Here is a 15489-nt window from a genome sequence, read left to right on the forward strand (position 1 = left end):
GTCTGGTGAGACGACGGATTTTTAAACTTTTGTAGGGGGCGATTCTTTGCAGTTAACCCTTTCATGCCCAACATTTTTCTCGTGCATGTAGGGTTTCAAAACTATTTTTCCTTGAAAATGGTGGGGTCAAGAAACATAAAAAGCCTTTTTTCAAAAAGATAGGTGCTTCTCTCGCAGTGCTAGAAACTGCTCTATTTTTACCTTCCAATGCTCAATACAATTCTCCTAGATTATTTACAATAGTCCAACTGCGTGGAAAATGTAGCCAAAGACAGTCTAAATTGACAAGTTTTATCAGTTTTCAATAATATTGCAACACAACGAAAGTATATGAAAAATTAATTTTCCGTCGTCAACGTAAACTATTCCTGGCAGCACTGCTCCATCGGAATCTAATCAGACTAATTGCAATAACTTTAGTTCTACAGCTGGTTTTTGAAACTATTAATACTCAAATGAAAGGCAATAGTAACATTTATTAGCCTTACTTGTTCTTGTGAGCAAATTTTGTCTTAATCAAAAGTTATAGCTGTTTGAAAACGTAGTTGTCCACAAACAACATGGGCATGAATGGGTTAACAAGGGAAGAGAAATTCTACACCTATCTAAACCAACAAAACTGTTTACTAACGCGAAATATGTGGGATAACAAAGCTTATTGTGAACGGACCAGAATCGTGGTGCCCATTATGCTTTGCCAATACAAAACATTCAATGGTAAATGTCAGTTAATTTGGTAATTTCGCTACCAGTGCTAAATTTATACCCAGGAGAGTTACTAATGAAATTAAAAAGTTTATTTTCTTCTCTGTAGATAAACATAACCGATTTAATAGCTCTAAAATCACAAAAAACTCGCTTTGATTCATATTTATGTCTGGTTTCAGCCGATACTCATGTTTTTGAAACCTATCCTAGGTCAGTAAAAATCTCCGGGTGAAAGCCTCACTAGAGGTGGCAATCCTAGCTGGAATGCTGGCTGGTTCTAGTTAGTATTCCGGATCCAGTGACAGCACCGATTCTAATTCCGGCTCATTTTATGACTGGAATTACTAGGTTGCGCTCATGAGAAAGTGAGTAAGAATAGAAGATTTCTCAATTCCGAGAACCACAGAATATTAGAAGCAGTGTTTCCACATGTACAGATTTATCTACAAAATAACAGCTTTTTGGAATTTTATCGATAGAATCTGTACGGTTCCGATTTTTATGAAAAAGTACAGAATGTTAGATTTTTGAGCAAAAATTGCAAAACATGTAAAACGCCCCCGAAACTCCCAGTTCCCGGAATCATCGGTTTCTTCAGATGTTAACCCATTCATGCTCATGTTATTTGTGAAAAACGTTTTTAACCAGCTATACCTTTTGGTTGAGGTAAAATTTGCTCACAAAAACAAGTAAGGATAATAAATATGACTATTGCCTTTCATTTGAGTATTACAACACTAATAAGGATCAGCCCTGGAACTGAAGTTATTGTAATTAGTCTAATAGGGTTCCGATGGAGCAGTGCTGCCAGGGACAGTTTACCTTGACGACGGAAAATGAATTTTTCATATATTTTCGTTATTTTACAATATTATTTAAACTGAGAAAATTTATCAATTTGGACTGTCTCTAGCTACGTTTTCCACGCAAGTGGACTATTGTAAGTATTCTAGGAAAATTGTATTGAGCATTGGAAGGTAAAAAATGAGCAGCTTCTGGCACTGCGATGGAAGCACCTATCTTTCCACGGTAAATCGAGATTACCCATTTTATGACTATGTTTCACACATTTTTGAGAATACCATTTATACGTCAAAAAGTAATTAGATTTTACTTATGAACGAAGAGTATGTTTTACGCATTTTTGAGAATGTCAACGACAAAGAAAAATGCGTAAAAAGTATACCTACAGAGAAAAGAAAATTTACACTTTGACGTGAGGCCATTTTCAAATAAAAGTTCGTGTTGCAAACAGCATTTCTTTTTTACTTCCGCGATTATTTGTCACAGGCAAGGAAATTCGGACGAAACTTCTAAACTTCAATATAAATCATATAATGCTATGGTACGTATGCTTGTTTCTTGTTAATTTCTTTGAAATATCAAGTTTCTTAATTTTTTTATATTGGAATCCCAGTTATGATCAAGTTTTATGTTGCAAAGTTGGAAATAACAGCTCTCGACTCTCAGTCAAACAACTACTCTACAAAATGCGTGAGTCGATTACGGCACATTACCTATAAATGTATTTAAATAAATTAGATAAATAAAAGTTAATGTATTTTTTTACTTCTCGGAAAGAAATTGAAAAACAAAAATTGTACAGTATTTACGCATTACTGACTTCTTATAAGAAGTAGAAAATAGGTATTTTTTACTTTTTCAAGAAACTAAAACCTATACATTTTGCTTTGCAGGTATGAGTATAAATTACCCATTTTATACTTCGCCGAAAGAGTCAAAACTATGCATTTTTTACTTTGTTGTGTGGAGTAGAAAGTATGCAGATTCTGACGTACATTCTGTTTACTAAAAAGAGAGTAAAAACAATATTCATTTTATGGGTAGTCCCTGTTTCCCACCAAAATGCGTACTTCATAGTTATAATAAGGTTTGTTGTGATTACCATGTATGAAAAAGGCTTTTCGTGTTTCTTAACCCTACCGTTGTCAAGAAAAAATAGTTTTGAAACCATACATACGCTAGAAAAAAGTTGGGCATGAATGGGTTAAATGATATGGATAAAAATGCTGCTGTTTTCCTGATCTGGTTGATATGCATTAATGCAGTTCGTGTCTTTCAACAGCACCAGTATCGCCTCTTTTGAACCGAGTTAATGATTTTATAGCCACATTCGACTATATTTCTGATCAACTAATTGAAAACCCGACGGTAACTGCCAGCAACTGGAAGTTTTCGATAGAATACGTTACTGGAATAAAACATTATTTCAATTGTTTGAATTTCTCCGACGTGAATTTTAACGCTTATGCCCCAAGACACCACTTGCCGATTTGATCACATTTCCTCTTCACTTAATGCCAATAAGGGACCATTAATAAATTACGTGCAATTTTTGCGTTATGTAATCTATGAATGGTCCTATAGGCCGTTAAGAAAACTGAGAGCTGGCTCCGTATTTTCATGATCACTGTCCAAATCAAATCTTCTTACTTGATTTTAAAATTGACCTAGAACGAATTCTCCTACATTTTGTCTCTGAAATTCGATACATCAATTCGATGATGATGTTAATGATTTCCGAAATTTTAAATTCCGCTTTGCATAATCACGAACAAAAGTATGTAATTCGTTGTTCGTTAGTCGATTGAGAAGCATGTGGACGTTCAGACGGCACAGTAAAAAAGCATTGAATTTTTGCGGCACAAATATAGTTCCGCATGTAATTTATGTTAATATTTGCTGGATGTGCAATATTATAATGGCAGCCCTAAGTTTGCGCTGCTAAAACAACAAAAATAATCCATAAAAAATAGAAAAACGATTCATAAAAAAGTTGTTCATGTTCCATAAAACAAAACTGAAAATCCATAAAACAGTGTGAATGATCCATAAAAAAGGGTGATTTGATCCATAAATTATGTAAAATTGAACCATAAAATTGTCGTAAAAGAGCACTAAAATAGTAATAAAAGAGCAATTAAAATCAACCAATGCCCCATAAAAATATTGGAAATGTTCCATAAAATGTTACATTTTGCGCCATAAATTAACTGACATTGATCCATAGAATATTGACAATGTACATTAAAACACGTCGATATGTTCCATAATATCGACAAAAATGTTCCACGGTATTACAAAATGGAGCAATAAAATGTCAGAAAAAGTTCCATAAATTTTCATCAAATTTTGCTAAATAATTTTTATTGGTCCATAGAAGATGTAAAAATGAACATTAGAAATGCTATGTATTGATTCATATATCGAACGTTAAATTCTGGTTCATGGATACGTATAAAACGATCCATAAGAAGAGAAAATGTAAAACGATCCATTAATATGTGCTTATGCACCAGAAAAATTAAATTTAATGAATTCATGCGAAATTTACATTTGATTGAAATTTCATTTGGTTGAAATTTCAAACTACAACAAACAATACATACATTACAGTTAGAAAACTTAAGCTTCCATATCCCACTAGTCAGGTAACTGACCTTCGCTAACTTGAAATCATTGTGGCAACTCTTTAAAGGGCAGCGTATCTATGACATTATCGCGCTGAGAGTTATTAGACCACTGATACAGGCTGGCATGAGTCGCAAATACCAAATATCTGAAGCGAAAACAGACACGTTATACACGAACACTGACTAATGTGGCTACGCCACATCGCTTTCTAGTGCACTGTCCGACTTCGCTGCCGCTCAGTCGGCTTTTAACTAGCTATAGCCCATATGTTTAAGTAAACCGGGCAAACGAGAGGATCACAGGTTCGCTTGCAATTCCAGCTACGGGTTAATCAATGCCTCGTCCAACGGATCCTCAGCGACTTTGCACCGCTTCGGATCCTTGGCCTCGGATATGCGGCCAAGCCGCATCACACTAGCTCCCAGTATAAGCTCACTTGTTAAAACACTGTCACTGTTATGAGTATTATTTAGCATAACTTATTTTTTCAGTTTACCATACTTTGGTTAATAATTTTATATTTCCGCTCTCGGATTCTATTTAGGTTAGGATTTATTTAGGTTAAAATAGTTGCCACAATGATTTCAGGTTAGCGAAGGTCAGTTACCTGACTAGTGGGATACGAAAGCTTAAGTTTTCTAACTATAATGTATGCATTGTTTGTTGTAGTTTGGAATTTCAACCAAATGTAATATACTTTATTATTAGTTCGAATAGCAAAAATTTCGCATGAATTCATTAAATTTAATTTTTCTGGTGCATAAGCACATATTAATGGATCGTTTTACATTTTCTCTTCTTATGGATCGTTTTATACATATCCGTGAACCATAATTTAACGTTCGATATATGAATTAATACATAGAATTTCTAATGTTCATTTTTACATCTTCTATGGACCAATAAAAATTATTTAGCAAACATTTTCATCAAATTTATGGGACTTTTTCTAACATTTTATTGCTCCATTTTGTAATACCGTGGAACATTTTTGTCGATATTATGGAATATATCGACGTGTTTTATTGTACATTGTTAATATTCTATGGATCAATGTCAGTTAATTTATGGCGCAAAATGTATCATTTTATGGAACATTTCCAATATTTTTATGGGGCATTGGTTGATTTTAATTGCTCTTTTATTACTATTTTAGTGCTCTTTTGTGACCATTTTATGGTTCAATTTTACATAACCTATGGATCAAATCGCCCTTTTTTAAGGATCATTCACACTGTTTTATGGATTTTCAGTTTTGTTTTATGGAACATGGACAACTTTTTTATGAATCGTTTTACAATTTTTTATGGATTATTTTAAATATTTTATATGCAAAACAGGTGGCGGCAGCACTACGAAGAACACCTGAACGGCGATGCAGCAGACGACGAGGATGGCACGGTAACGCACCTGGGAGCACGCGCGGAAGACCTTACACTACCGGCTCCGGATCTCCAAGAAATCCAGGAGGAGATCAGCCGGCTCAAAAATAATAAAGCCGCTGGGGTTGACCAAATACCAAGCGAGCTACTAAAACACGGTGGCGAGCCACTGGCTAAAGCGCTGCACTGGGTGATTACCAAGATTTGGGAGGAGGAGATTTTACCGGAGGAGTGGATGGAAGGTGTCGTGTGTCCTATCTACAAAAAGGGCGACAAGCTGGATTGCTGTAATTACCGAGCAATCACCCTGCTGAACGCCGCCTACAAGGTACTCTCCCAAATACTATGCCGTCGACTATCACCAATTGCAAGAGAGTTCGTGGGGCAGTACCAGGCGGGTTTCATGAGCGAACGATCTACCACGGACCAGGTGTTCGCTTTTCGTCAAGTACTGCAGAAATGCCGCGAGTACAATGTGCCCACACATCATTTGTTTATCGACTTCAAAGCCGCATACGACACTATCGATCGAGATCAGCTATGGCAGATTATGCACGAGTACGGATTCCCGGACAAACTGACGCGATTAGTGAAGGCGACGATGGATCGGGTGATGTGCGTAGTACGTGTCTCAGGGACGCTCTCGAGTCCCTTCGAATCACGCAGAGGGTTACGGCAAGGTGATGGTCTCTCGTGTCTGTTATTCAACATCGCGCTGGAAGGTGTAATAAGAAGAGCAGGGATTGACACGAGTGGTACGATTTTCACAAAGTCCGTTCAGCTACTTGGCTTCGCCGATGACGTTGATATTATTGCACGAAACTTTGAGAAGATGGAGGAAGCCTACATCAGACTGAAAAGAGAAGCCAAGCGCGTCGGACTTGCCATCAACACGTCGAAGACAAAGTACATGATAGGAAGAGGTTCACGAGAAGAGAATGAGAACCGCCCGCTTCGAGTTTGCATCGGTGGCGACGAAATCAAGGTGGTTGAAGAGTTCGTGTACTTGGGCTCACTGGTGACCGCCGACAATGATACCAGCACTCAGCAGAGAGATTCGTAGACGCATCGTGGCAGGAAATCGTGCTTACTTTGGCCTCCGCAAGACACTTCGGTCGAACAGAGTTTGCCGTCGTACGAAGTTGACCATCTACAAGACGCTGATTAGACCGGTAGTTCTCTACGGGCACGAGACCTGGACCATGCTCGTGGAGTACCAACGCGCACTTGGTGTCTTCGAACGGAAAGTCTACGGTGGAACCATCTACGGTGGAGTGCAGATGGAAGACGGCACATGGAGACGGCGAATGAACCATGAGTTGCATCAGCTGTTGGGGGAACCGCCCATCTGTCATACCGCGAAAATCGGACGACTACGGTGGGCCGGGCACGTAGCCAGAATGTCGGACAATAGCCCGGTGAAAACGGTTCTCAATTGCAATCCGACCGGTACAAGAAGACGTGGCGCGCAGCGAGTACGATGGATCGACCAGGTGGAAGACGATTTGCGGACCCTTCGCAGACTGCGTGGCTGGCGACGCGCGGCCATGGACCGAGTGGAATGGAGGAATCTTTTGTATACGGCGCAGGCCACTTCGGCCTTAATCTGTTAATAAATCAATAATTCCATGTATTGTCTACAGCATTCATTGTGCGTACTATTAAATTTCAATTGCCAGGACTAAGCGCAGTCACGACACACCGGGTATGCCCCGGACATTACCCACGCATCTTTTTAATCAATTTTTATTTATGCGTTTAATGCAAATTTAATACAAAGTTGGTGAACAAATTTCCTACAAAAAAAGGTAACAACTGTAATTTGGTTATACACGTTCAAGAGCTCTCACTCCAGTTTCCAGAACTTTTGAATTGTGTGCCTTATATTGAACCGTTAGAAGTATCCTTTTATAAAAATAATCACAAGCTGAAGACTTGGCAAAATTGCTAAAGCTTGAAGTGTGTTCGAAAACTAAACAGGTCATTGGGATGAACCAAACCAAAAATGTTAAGTTACTCCATTTTTTCTCTCTTAGCTAACCGACACCAGTGCTGACTGCTTGAAAATATGTATCACTACACACGACCCAAGGTAGAAAAAAAAATACTTTCTGGACAACATGAAACATGAAACCACTCGAAACACAAGTGCAGTGAACAAGACAGCACCAAAATAAGAAACGACATAAATCGGGGGTAAAAAAGTTCTGTTCTGATTTCTCTTGTCATTAATCCATTCATGTTCGTGAGGGTACCACATATAAACCAGTTGAGGAAGGGAACGGTGATTTTCGGGAGCATCGATATCTGCCCGGCCCATATCACATAAGGTAGGTGACTGAAGAAAGTTGATGCAAGCTTGTATGGCTTCGGTCAGCTATCCGGCTGCATCCGTCGGCGTGCTGCATTTTTGGTTATTATATGACGTGATTGATTTTTTGCTTCAGCCGACCGGTGTGCCCGTGTTGTATTTTTTTTTCGAAAGCTAGAACAACATTCCAAATAAATATCAACTCACCCAACTCTCCCGGATATTCCTGCTGCGCCTCCATCACCAACCGTTCGATCCACCACAAATCGCCGGTTCCGCCCGGGCTGGGCGAACTATTCTCCGCATTGTTGTTACTTCCGGCGGGCGGTTCCAGCATCTCCTCGTCCTTGTAGATGTCCCACTCGGTCGGGACCGTCGGCGCTGTATTTGCGTTGGCGCTGGTGCCGCCCGGTGTTATCGCTGCTGCCGTGGTTCCACCGCTGGGCAAATGCATTCGGAACGAAGTTTTCGGAGCAATTTTGAAGGCTTTTTATGCGCGAAGCAGTTCACAGCAGAATCGAACAACAGCGATCGTGTTGTGGTATTACTCACTTGATGCAAAACCTGGCTGTGCGCCGTGATGAATACTAACTACTTTCGCGATTTCTTCGTTAATATGCATACACACACACACTCTCACCATTCAATGTTGACACAATCGATTATTATTAGTCACTCGGCGCGCGGGTTTATTCGGTGGTCAACTGACGCTAGTAGATCGTATATCTATATCTATATCGACGAACGGAACTCTTTTATGCGTGATTTAATTGCGTACACCCAGATACCGACGGTGAACGTTTTTTCGCGCACACACCCACGTACACTACTCTAACCACTATTTCAATTTCAACCAGGAACTGAAACCAGAAAAAGAGGGTATAACTTATTAATTACTACCGCTTACATGTAGGGACGTATTGTCTGCTGCACTGCCTCTAATCGATAATATTTGTTTAGTTTAGTTGATGCGTTTTACAGTTGACCGCGGTGGGTGCAAAACGGTTGCCGATGGCTTTGTTTGATTTGCTTTTCAGGGTTAACTGTCTGGGTGGTGTCCACGGTAGCGGGGAGGTAGGTCGTCACCTAAACACGTTAGTGGGTAAGTGTACACATATAACTAGCCCACAGGATAAACATTGAAACCAACATTCACTGGTCAAACAGATGAGTGTGGCTTTCGGTTTGGTTTACATTGTGTATAGGGTTTTGGCTATAGGGTAGTCGGATAGAGATTGGATGATATACATTAATTTTTCAATCTATTTGCTGAGTTCTTTCATCATATTGTCCCAATAATTATTTCAGTAAGTCACGAATTTGTGTTTCGACTTCGTCTCATCAGTATCTAACAGACCGAATTGGCCAATCAAATATCTTACCCAGTTGAAATTTAGCGCTACCATTGTTGATTAGTTGGATAAAGCTACAATGTGATAAAGAGCTGTAGGCTTCATCAGCATATTCGATTTCGTGTTAATTCAATCTTGGTAATTCTTTGCTTATCACACCATGCTCGAAAAAACGCCAAGCAGCGGTAATTTTGTATATTAACCGAACTTCAATTCAATCCACACGAACAGATTTCTGCGGAATACCCCTTTTTATAATTTGTTTCGCGTACGTAGAAATTGTTGCCACAAAGTGGCGTGCTTACCGGTCGATGCGGAGTTTCGGACGACGCCGAGAGATGACGAAATGCTCACAGAAAGCTCACGACCATCAGACTTCCAGCTTTTTCCTACACGCCGCTCGTCGATGTTTGTTTCCCGCGTGAATGAGTAATCACCTTTAATCATTACGAATCAACGGACATGCCTCCGGATTGTTGGACGATCCCACCGCTCGTCGACGCGCTGTCAGTATCTTGTCACCATTAATATTGGCAGCATAAATAAATAGTACGCATACGGAGCGTGCCCCTGAGTAACTGGTTTTGTATCGGATCGGATCAGCATTTGAAAGATCAACGCGAATATTTGGATTTTCCTGATGGTTGGGAAAGGAATGAACCTTAACTGCGTTCGTGATGAGAGAGGGTGGACGATTCTAATCAACTAAACTTACCGGGAAGGTGCTAAATGGTAATATCTACATATTTGAGGGTAAATTGTGTTTTGGGGAAACCTGTCGAAATGTAGACAATCGCTAGGCGAGGGAAAAGGAAATAAATTTGGCAGGGTTACGCAATTTTCTCGATCGTAATCATGATGGGGTAGTGGGTTTTTGAAAGAATTGGGAATTTGAAAACCGGTTCGGTGGAAAATATATCCCAACCAGTGCAGTGGCGTCGTCTCGTCAACCTAAGCAACTGATCTTACAACCTATTACATTTAGTAAAGCGTGAACACGAAATTATTGCAACTGGTTTATTCACTGGTCAGAAATTGAGCAAATTTTGTAGTTTTTCTTTGAAGCGTATTATTGACATCCTGTGAATTTTAAAGTTATGCAATTCGTTGCACCAAAGATGCAAGTGAGGGAATCGCAGTTGCTTGGCAAAATTGTGTCCGTTGACATGAAAAATCCAGAACTGCACTATTGTGCATTGAGAAAAAATGCTGATAATTTCAAACAACTTTCCAGTACAAATCCTAGCCTGCATTAATTTCAATTGTCGCATAGCTTCAACATCCGTGTTGGTCCATGCGGGTTCGCGGAAACGCAAGTTTTTTACGCCTTCAACCCGTTGTTCGAAATTCGTGTGCGGCGCCGCACAGAGGAGTAAATTCAAAACCTGATCAAAAGTTAAAAATCTCAAATTATGTTACCATTGTTATATGCTGTTTAATAGTGTAGTGTGATGATTTCCGCATCATTTAACAGATTTTACTGGTTTTTAAATGTTGTGTATACCTACATTACAAGAGGGACTAATGGACTGATTTCAGCTTCTTTTTGTGTTGTATTTTATCCAAAAATATTGTTAGTTAATTCAAAAGTTCAGGAGAATCTAAAGCTATTTTTGTTCAAAACCACCATTAAAGTTGTAAAAGAAGACTTGTAGAATCATATTATGTATTTCTATTTCAAATAAAATATCTTAATATTTACCGAGCATCATAAGCACACACATTTTAAATATAAGAATGAAAATTTCCAAGATCACTTAAAATCGAAAAGTTGATATTGTAACACTCATTAAAGTTTTGAGACATACTGCTTAATCTCCGAACAACGTGGGGAATGTGCTAATTGAGCCAATTTATTTGGATTGTCGCCTTGTTTTTTGTCTTCTGAGCCAGGTCATGAATCCTTACGAAAAGTTCCGTACAGATTTCATTGCATAACCATCCATATAATTTTACTTATTCAGATATTTATCTAAAAAGATGAATTCAACAACGAGAAAAGTAAAATATCATTTAGAGTGGTTCTTCCAGAACCCTCCAGTCCGACGACGCTTTTTACGTTTTGCGCTTCGTAGGTTGCCGTGGAAAGATCCCGTCCGTCTGCCAAGTTACGAAAGCCGGTGCTAGCTGATTAGTTTGGAACCCCTGCTTGTTCGAAGGAATACACAAAGGGCTTTGTTCGTTGCTGATACTTTGCGAGGTCATCTGGATTGCCCAGCGATCTTGGAGCAAATTAACATAAATGTCGCACCTCGAACAACGCGTAACAAGCTCCTGCTCCGATTGCCATTTCGACGCACTAATTATAGCACGCACGAGGCCATTACTGGCCATCAAAGGATCTTCAACCAAGACGCATCGGCTTTCGACTTTAATTTGTCTCGCCCAACTCTACGTCTACGATTTTGCAGAACCTTCAACGGACCCGTTAATTTCGGCTAATTTCCTCACTATATTGTTATTATTTTTATCAAAGTTTTTAACAACTTTTAGTAATAAGTTTAGCATTATGACATCATTGGGGCTTTGCATTGCCTGTTGGTGTATATATGACAAATACAAAATATGTTTTCAAAAGTTTTTCGAATAACTATCTTAAATTCGAGTAGATGCAACTGTTTGCATTTTTCAAACAAGTGCTGTTACCCATAGATTGTAAATGTTCAAATTATTGGGTATTTTATTTCGTTTTACTATAAAAGCAAAATTACTTTGTTGTAAATTTTCATACGTTGTTTTCGGGGTAACTTTGATCAGTAAAATATGTGTATCGAAATGCGAAATAACGCTCCAAATGTTGTGTAAATTTCATATCTGTAGGCAATTTCATGGCCTGATACTATGACGAATCGAGAGAGAACAAAATTGCCTAAAGGGTTCATTTTTTGAACTTTTTCAGGAAAATAGTCGAAATTAAATAGTTAAAAAGATGGGTGGGTAATGTCAGAGACATAACCGGAGTGAAGTAGAATACACTTTAGACCGGTAAATTCTGCTCTGGAATAAGCAATTTCTATGCGACTTTGTCGACTTTAGCACATTCATAGTTTATTTGGAGTATTTTTGGAATTATCAAGTTGACAATTTGCAACATTCTTTGAAAATATTGTTGAACTTTTATGAATGAAGGTACGCAAACGAGCGTTTGACCGTCGTCCTACTACCAGCATCAGAGAAGTAGCAGATCAGCATTTTTCGCTACATGGCCTGTACCAAACAAACCGCTCGTAAGTCCACCGGAGGAAAAGCTCCCCGCAAGCAGTTGGCAACAGCCCCCTGGCAACCCTATACCATCCTATGGAGTTTGACAGCGACCGACATGTATGGGGTGTTATAGCTATAAAGCCCCAAACAAAGAATTATGTTCGGCACTATGCTCGATATTCAAGCATTCCACACGACGTTTTGCATCTTGTGGGATGATTTAATAATTTAATTTAATTGACATTTTGTAACTAAATACAGCTTCTAATCATTCGGTTCAAAATCAATGTTTTGCCTTTTATGGCAGTGATGCTGGCTGTACAGAGACGTCGTCCTTGACAGGGGGCTGGTTGGCAACGAAGGCCGTGTAAAAGTGCCCCAGTCACGGTTGGCGTTAAGAAGCCTCATCGCTACCGAACAGAAACAGTCGCCCTGCGAAAAATTCACACCTATCAGAAATCGAGCGGGCCTAAATTGTGACCCAAAATAAACCACAAACCAACAAGTTCTTTTCAGGACCAGCCAATTATATAGTATTATTATTATAAATGAAATTTTCCATTGCCTTACAACCTCCCTCCCCCTTTCCACCCGGCTTGAATAACTATCAATCTTGATGATGCTGTGCGGCGGGGGCACTAGTTTTCATTATAGTGGAAAATTTAGGTTTGCGCGTTTTTCCCAAAAGTTTTTTAGCTGTGCGTTTTCAAGGAAGTTGTAGATGAATTCAAAATAAAATAGTTTATTTCTATTGTCAGAGATGGACCTTCCAACGAAAACTAGTCTGGCTCGCTCTGAATCGAATTGTATGGACCAACCACTGCTTTCACAAAATCTGTTATTTTCAGTAATTGAACATTCTACACAACTAGTCACAACTATTTCCAATCAGCGCAAAAATCGAAGATTTTCATTCAGTACAATAGCAGATTTTCACTTTTAGAAAAACAGGCAACATTCTGGCCGAAACGGAGCACCTATTTCGAAACGTTAGAAAACGTTCGATTTTTGTAAATTGAATCATTACACTAACCTGTCTACAAATCACACAAATAACTTTTTTATTTTGTGCCATTCTACTTGAAAGCGACGGTATTGTTCACAAGTGGCTCACTTACCATCCAACGCCCTTGGCAAGCCACTTTCTGATGCTTGTAATAACAAAATTTCAATTTCATTCTTTGTCGATAAATTGATGGCCCTGAAAAGGGCCTTTTGTTTGGGCAATGTTCGGAATTTACTTGGAGCTGGTGTATATGGTAATAGTTTTGGTGCCATCGAAGACGGCGTGATTGTCCAACTCTTCTAGCAGCAGCAAACGGACGGCGGTTTGAATTTTGCGGGCGATGATGCAAACGAACTGCTCTATGCTGATGCTGGAAACGAACTGAGCGTGAGCAACAGCATGCTGAGTTTTTATACCTGACTACAGCACAATGTAAGCTCGTCCTTTTTTGTGTTGTCCTCAATATGTGTTTTTCGTAGCTCCACCTCTTCGTTGGTCGACCACATATTTTTGATAAAGAACAAAATTGAAATTGTGTTTTCAATACGGAGGTTATCGAACACTCAGGGTAAAAAGAGTAATGTAATACGGCACCTTGGTAAAATGTTTGAGAATTGAAACCTTTTTTGAATGCGCCTAGTAAACACGAAACTGTAAACAAACAAACAAATGATAACTTTTTCTTTTGTGAAATACGTGAAATCGACGATATTGTTCACAAGTAGCTCACTTGCCATCGAACGCTCTTGGCAAGCTACTTTCGGATGCTTGTAATCAGGGTTGCCAAAAATACAGAATAATCTGTATTTATACAGATTTTTCAGCCATTTTCAGACCAAGAATCTGTATGTACAGATATACAGATTTTTCCGTGTATGTACAGATACACAGATTTTTGAGAAATGATGTTACAAATACTGTTTTTGGACATAATTTTTTCAGTTTCAGTAATACTTCCTCTCTGTCTCTCTCAGCTTAGCCCTCTATATTAAAATATATCTTCACTTTTAAGATTGGTCGCTCACTCTGAAGACAAAAGTTTGTAATACACTCAGGTTAGCACCCAGCAAACGCCTGCCCAGTGAGCAAATTTTCTGGCAGAGACCGCTCTGCTAGATTTCTGTAAGTCTTGGTTTGGCAGCCCTGTCAGATTTCTGCGCGTATCTTGTCGGGTTAGTTGAGCTAGGGCGAACTCGGTTTCGCTCGCATTTTCTGGCAAATTTTGACAGGAACCAAGCTAAACCCTGGCATAACTCGGACATAAACTGTGCAAAGATCCTGGCAATTCCTACCTGGTAGAATTTAGCACGAATCGAGCAAAACATCTGACAAAGATGTTGCAGGAAGCGTGCAGAGATCTTGGTAGTACATTTCTGGCTAGATTCTGGATAAAAGTGAGCAGCATCGGTTGGTTTAACCGCTTCTGTCAGAAACGGTTTTTGCATTTGAGCGAATTCGTTGCCAGAATTCTCGCACAAAACGCGCAAAATGCTCGCAGAAACTCTGCCAGCATCAATTTCGCTTTGCTCAACTTTTGCTAACTTTCTGCTTGCCACGCTGACCGGGTGGCTGAAGTCTACTTCCAGAAACGTTAACGGCCAATTTCTTCACTTGAATGAAACGGTTTTCGGAAAATTGGTCACCAGCAACCTGAAAACTGGTTTTCATCCAGTGAAGAAATTGGCCGTAATTGTAATGCTCTGTGTCTTTAATTCTCAATTTTTCCGAGAATTCGATAGCTGCATTGGTCGACTTAATGTATATAACATTATATGTCAACAAAAGTCATTAAATGACGAAGAAAATTATTTTTCCTTTGTGCACATTCCTAAAGTTCAAGTTTCTGGATGTAAAATATCAGAAGTCGTTCTGTTTGTAGTGTTTTTTATGAAAATGTAAACTGCCCTTGCTTGACTGATTTAAACCACAAGAATTAATATCTTCGATAGATTATCCAGCAAAAGGTTAAACGACTCAACAGATTCGATACAGATATCGACACAGATTTTTCGAAGAGTAAATACAGATGAAAAGATTTTTTAGGACTAAAATACAGATTTAATTTTGGCAACCCTGCTTGTAATAACAAAA

General features: G+C 39.1%; 1 protein-coding gene across 1 annotated transcript in view; it reads right to left on the minus strand.

Moving 5' to 3' along the window:
- The window catches only part of LOC131680448 (protein lozenge), a 160699-nt gene that overhangs the window by 131230 nt on the left and 13980 nt on the right, over positions 1-15489 (minus strand). The window contains exon 2 of the mRNA XM_058961164.1: positions 8044-8696. Coding sequence (XP_058817147.1) covers positions 8044-8290 — 247 coding nt within the window. The 5' untranslated portion in view covers positions 8291-8696. The remainder of the gene's footprint in view (positions 1-8043; positions 8697-15489) is intronic.

The sequence above is a fragment of the Topomyia yanbarensis genome, chromosome 1 (assembly GCF_030247195.1).
Source record: "Topomyia yanbarensis strain Yona2022 chromosome 1, ASM3024719v1, whole genome shotgun sequence".
Taxonomy (NCBI): domain Eukaryota; kingdom Metazoa; phylum Arthropoda; class Insecta; order Diptera; family Culicidae; genus Topomyia; species Topomyia yanbarensis.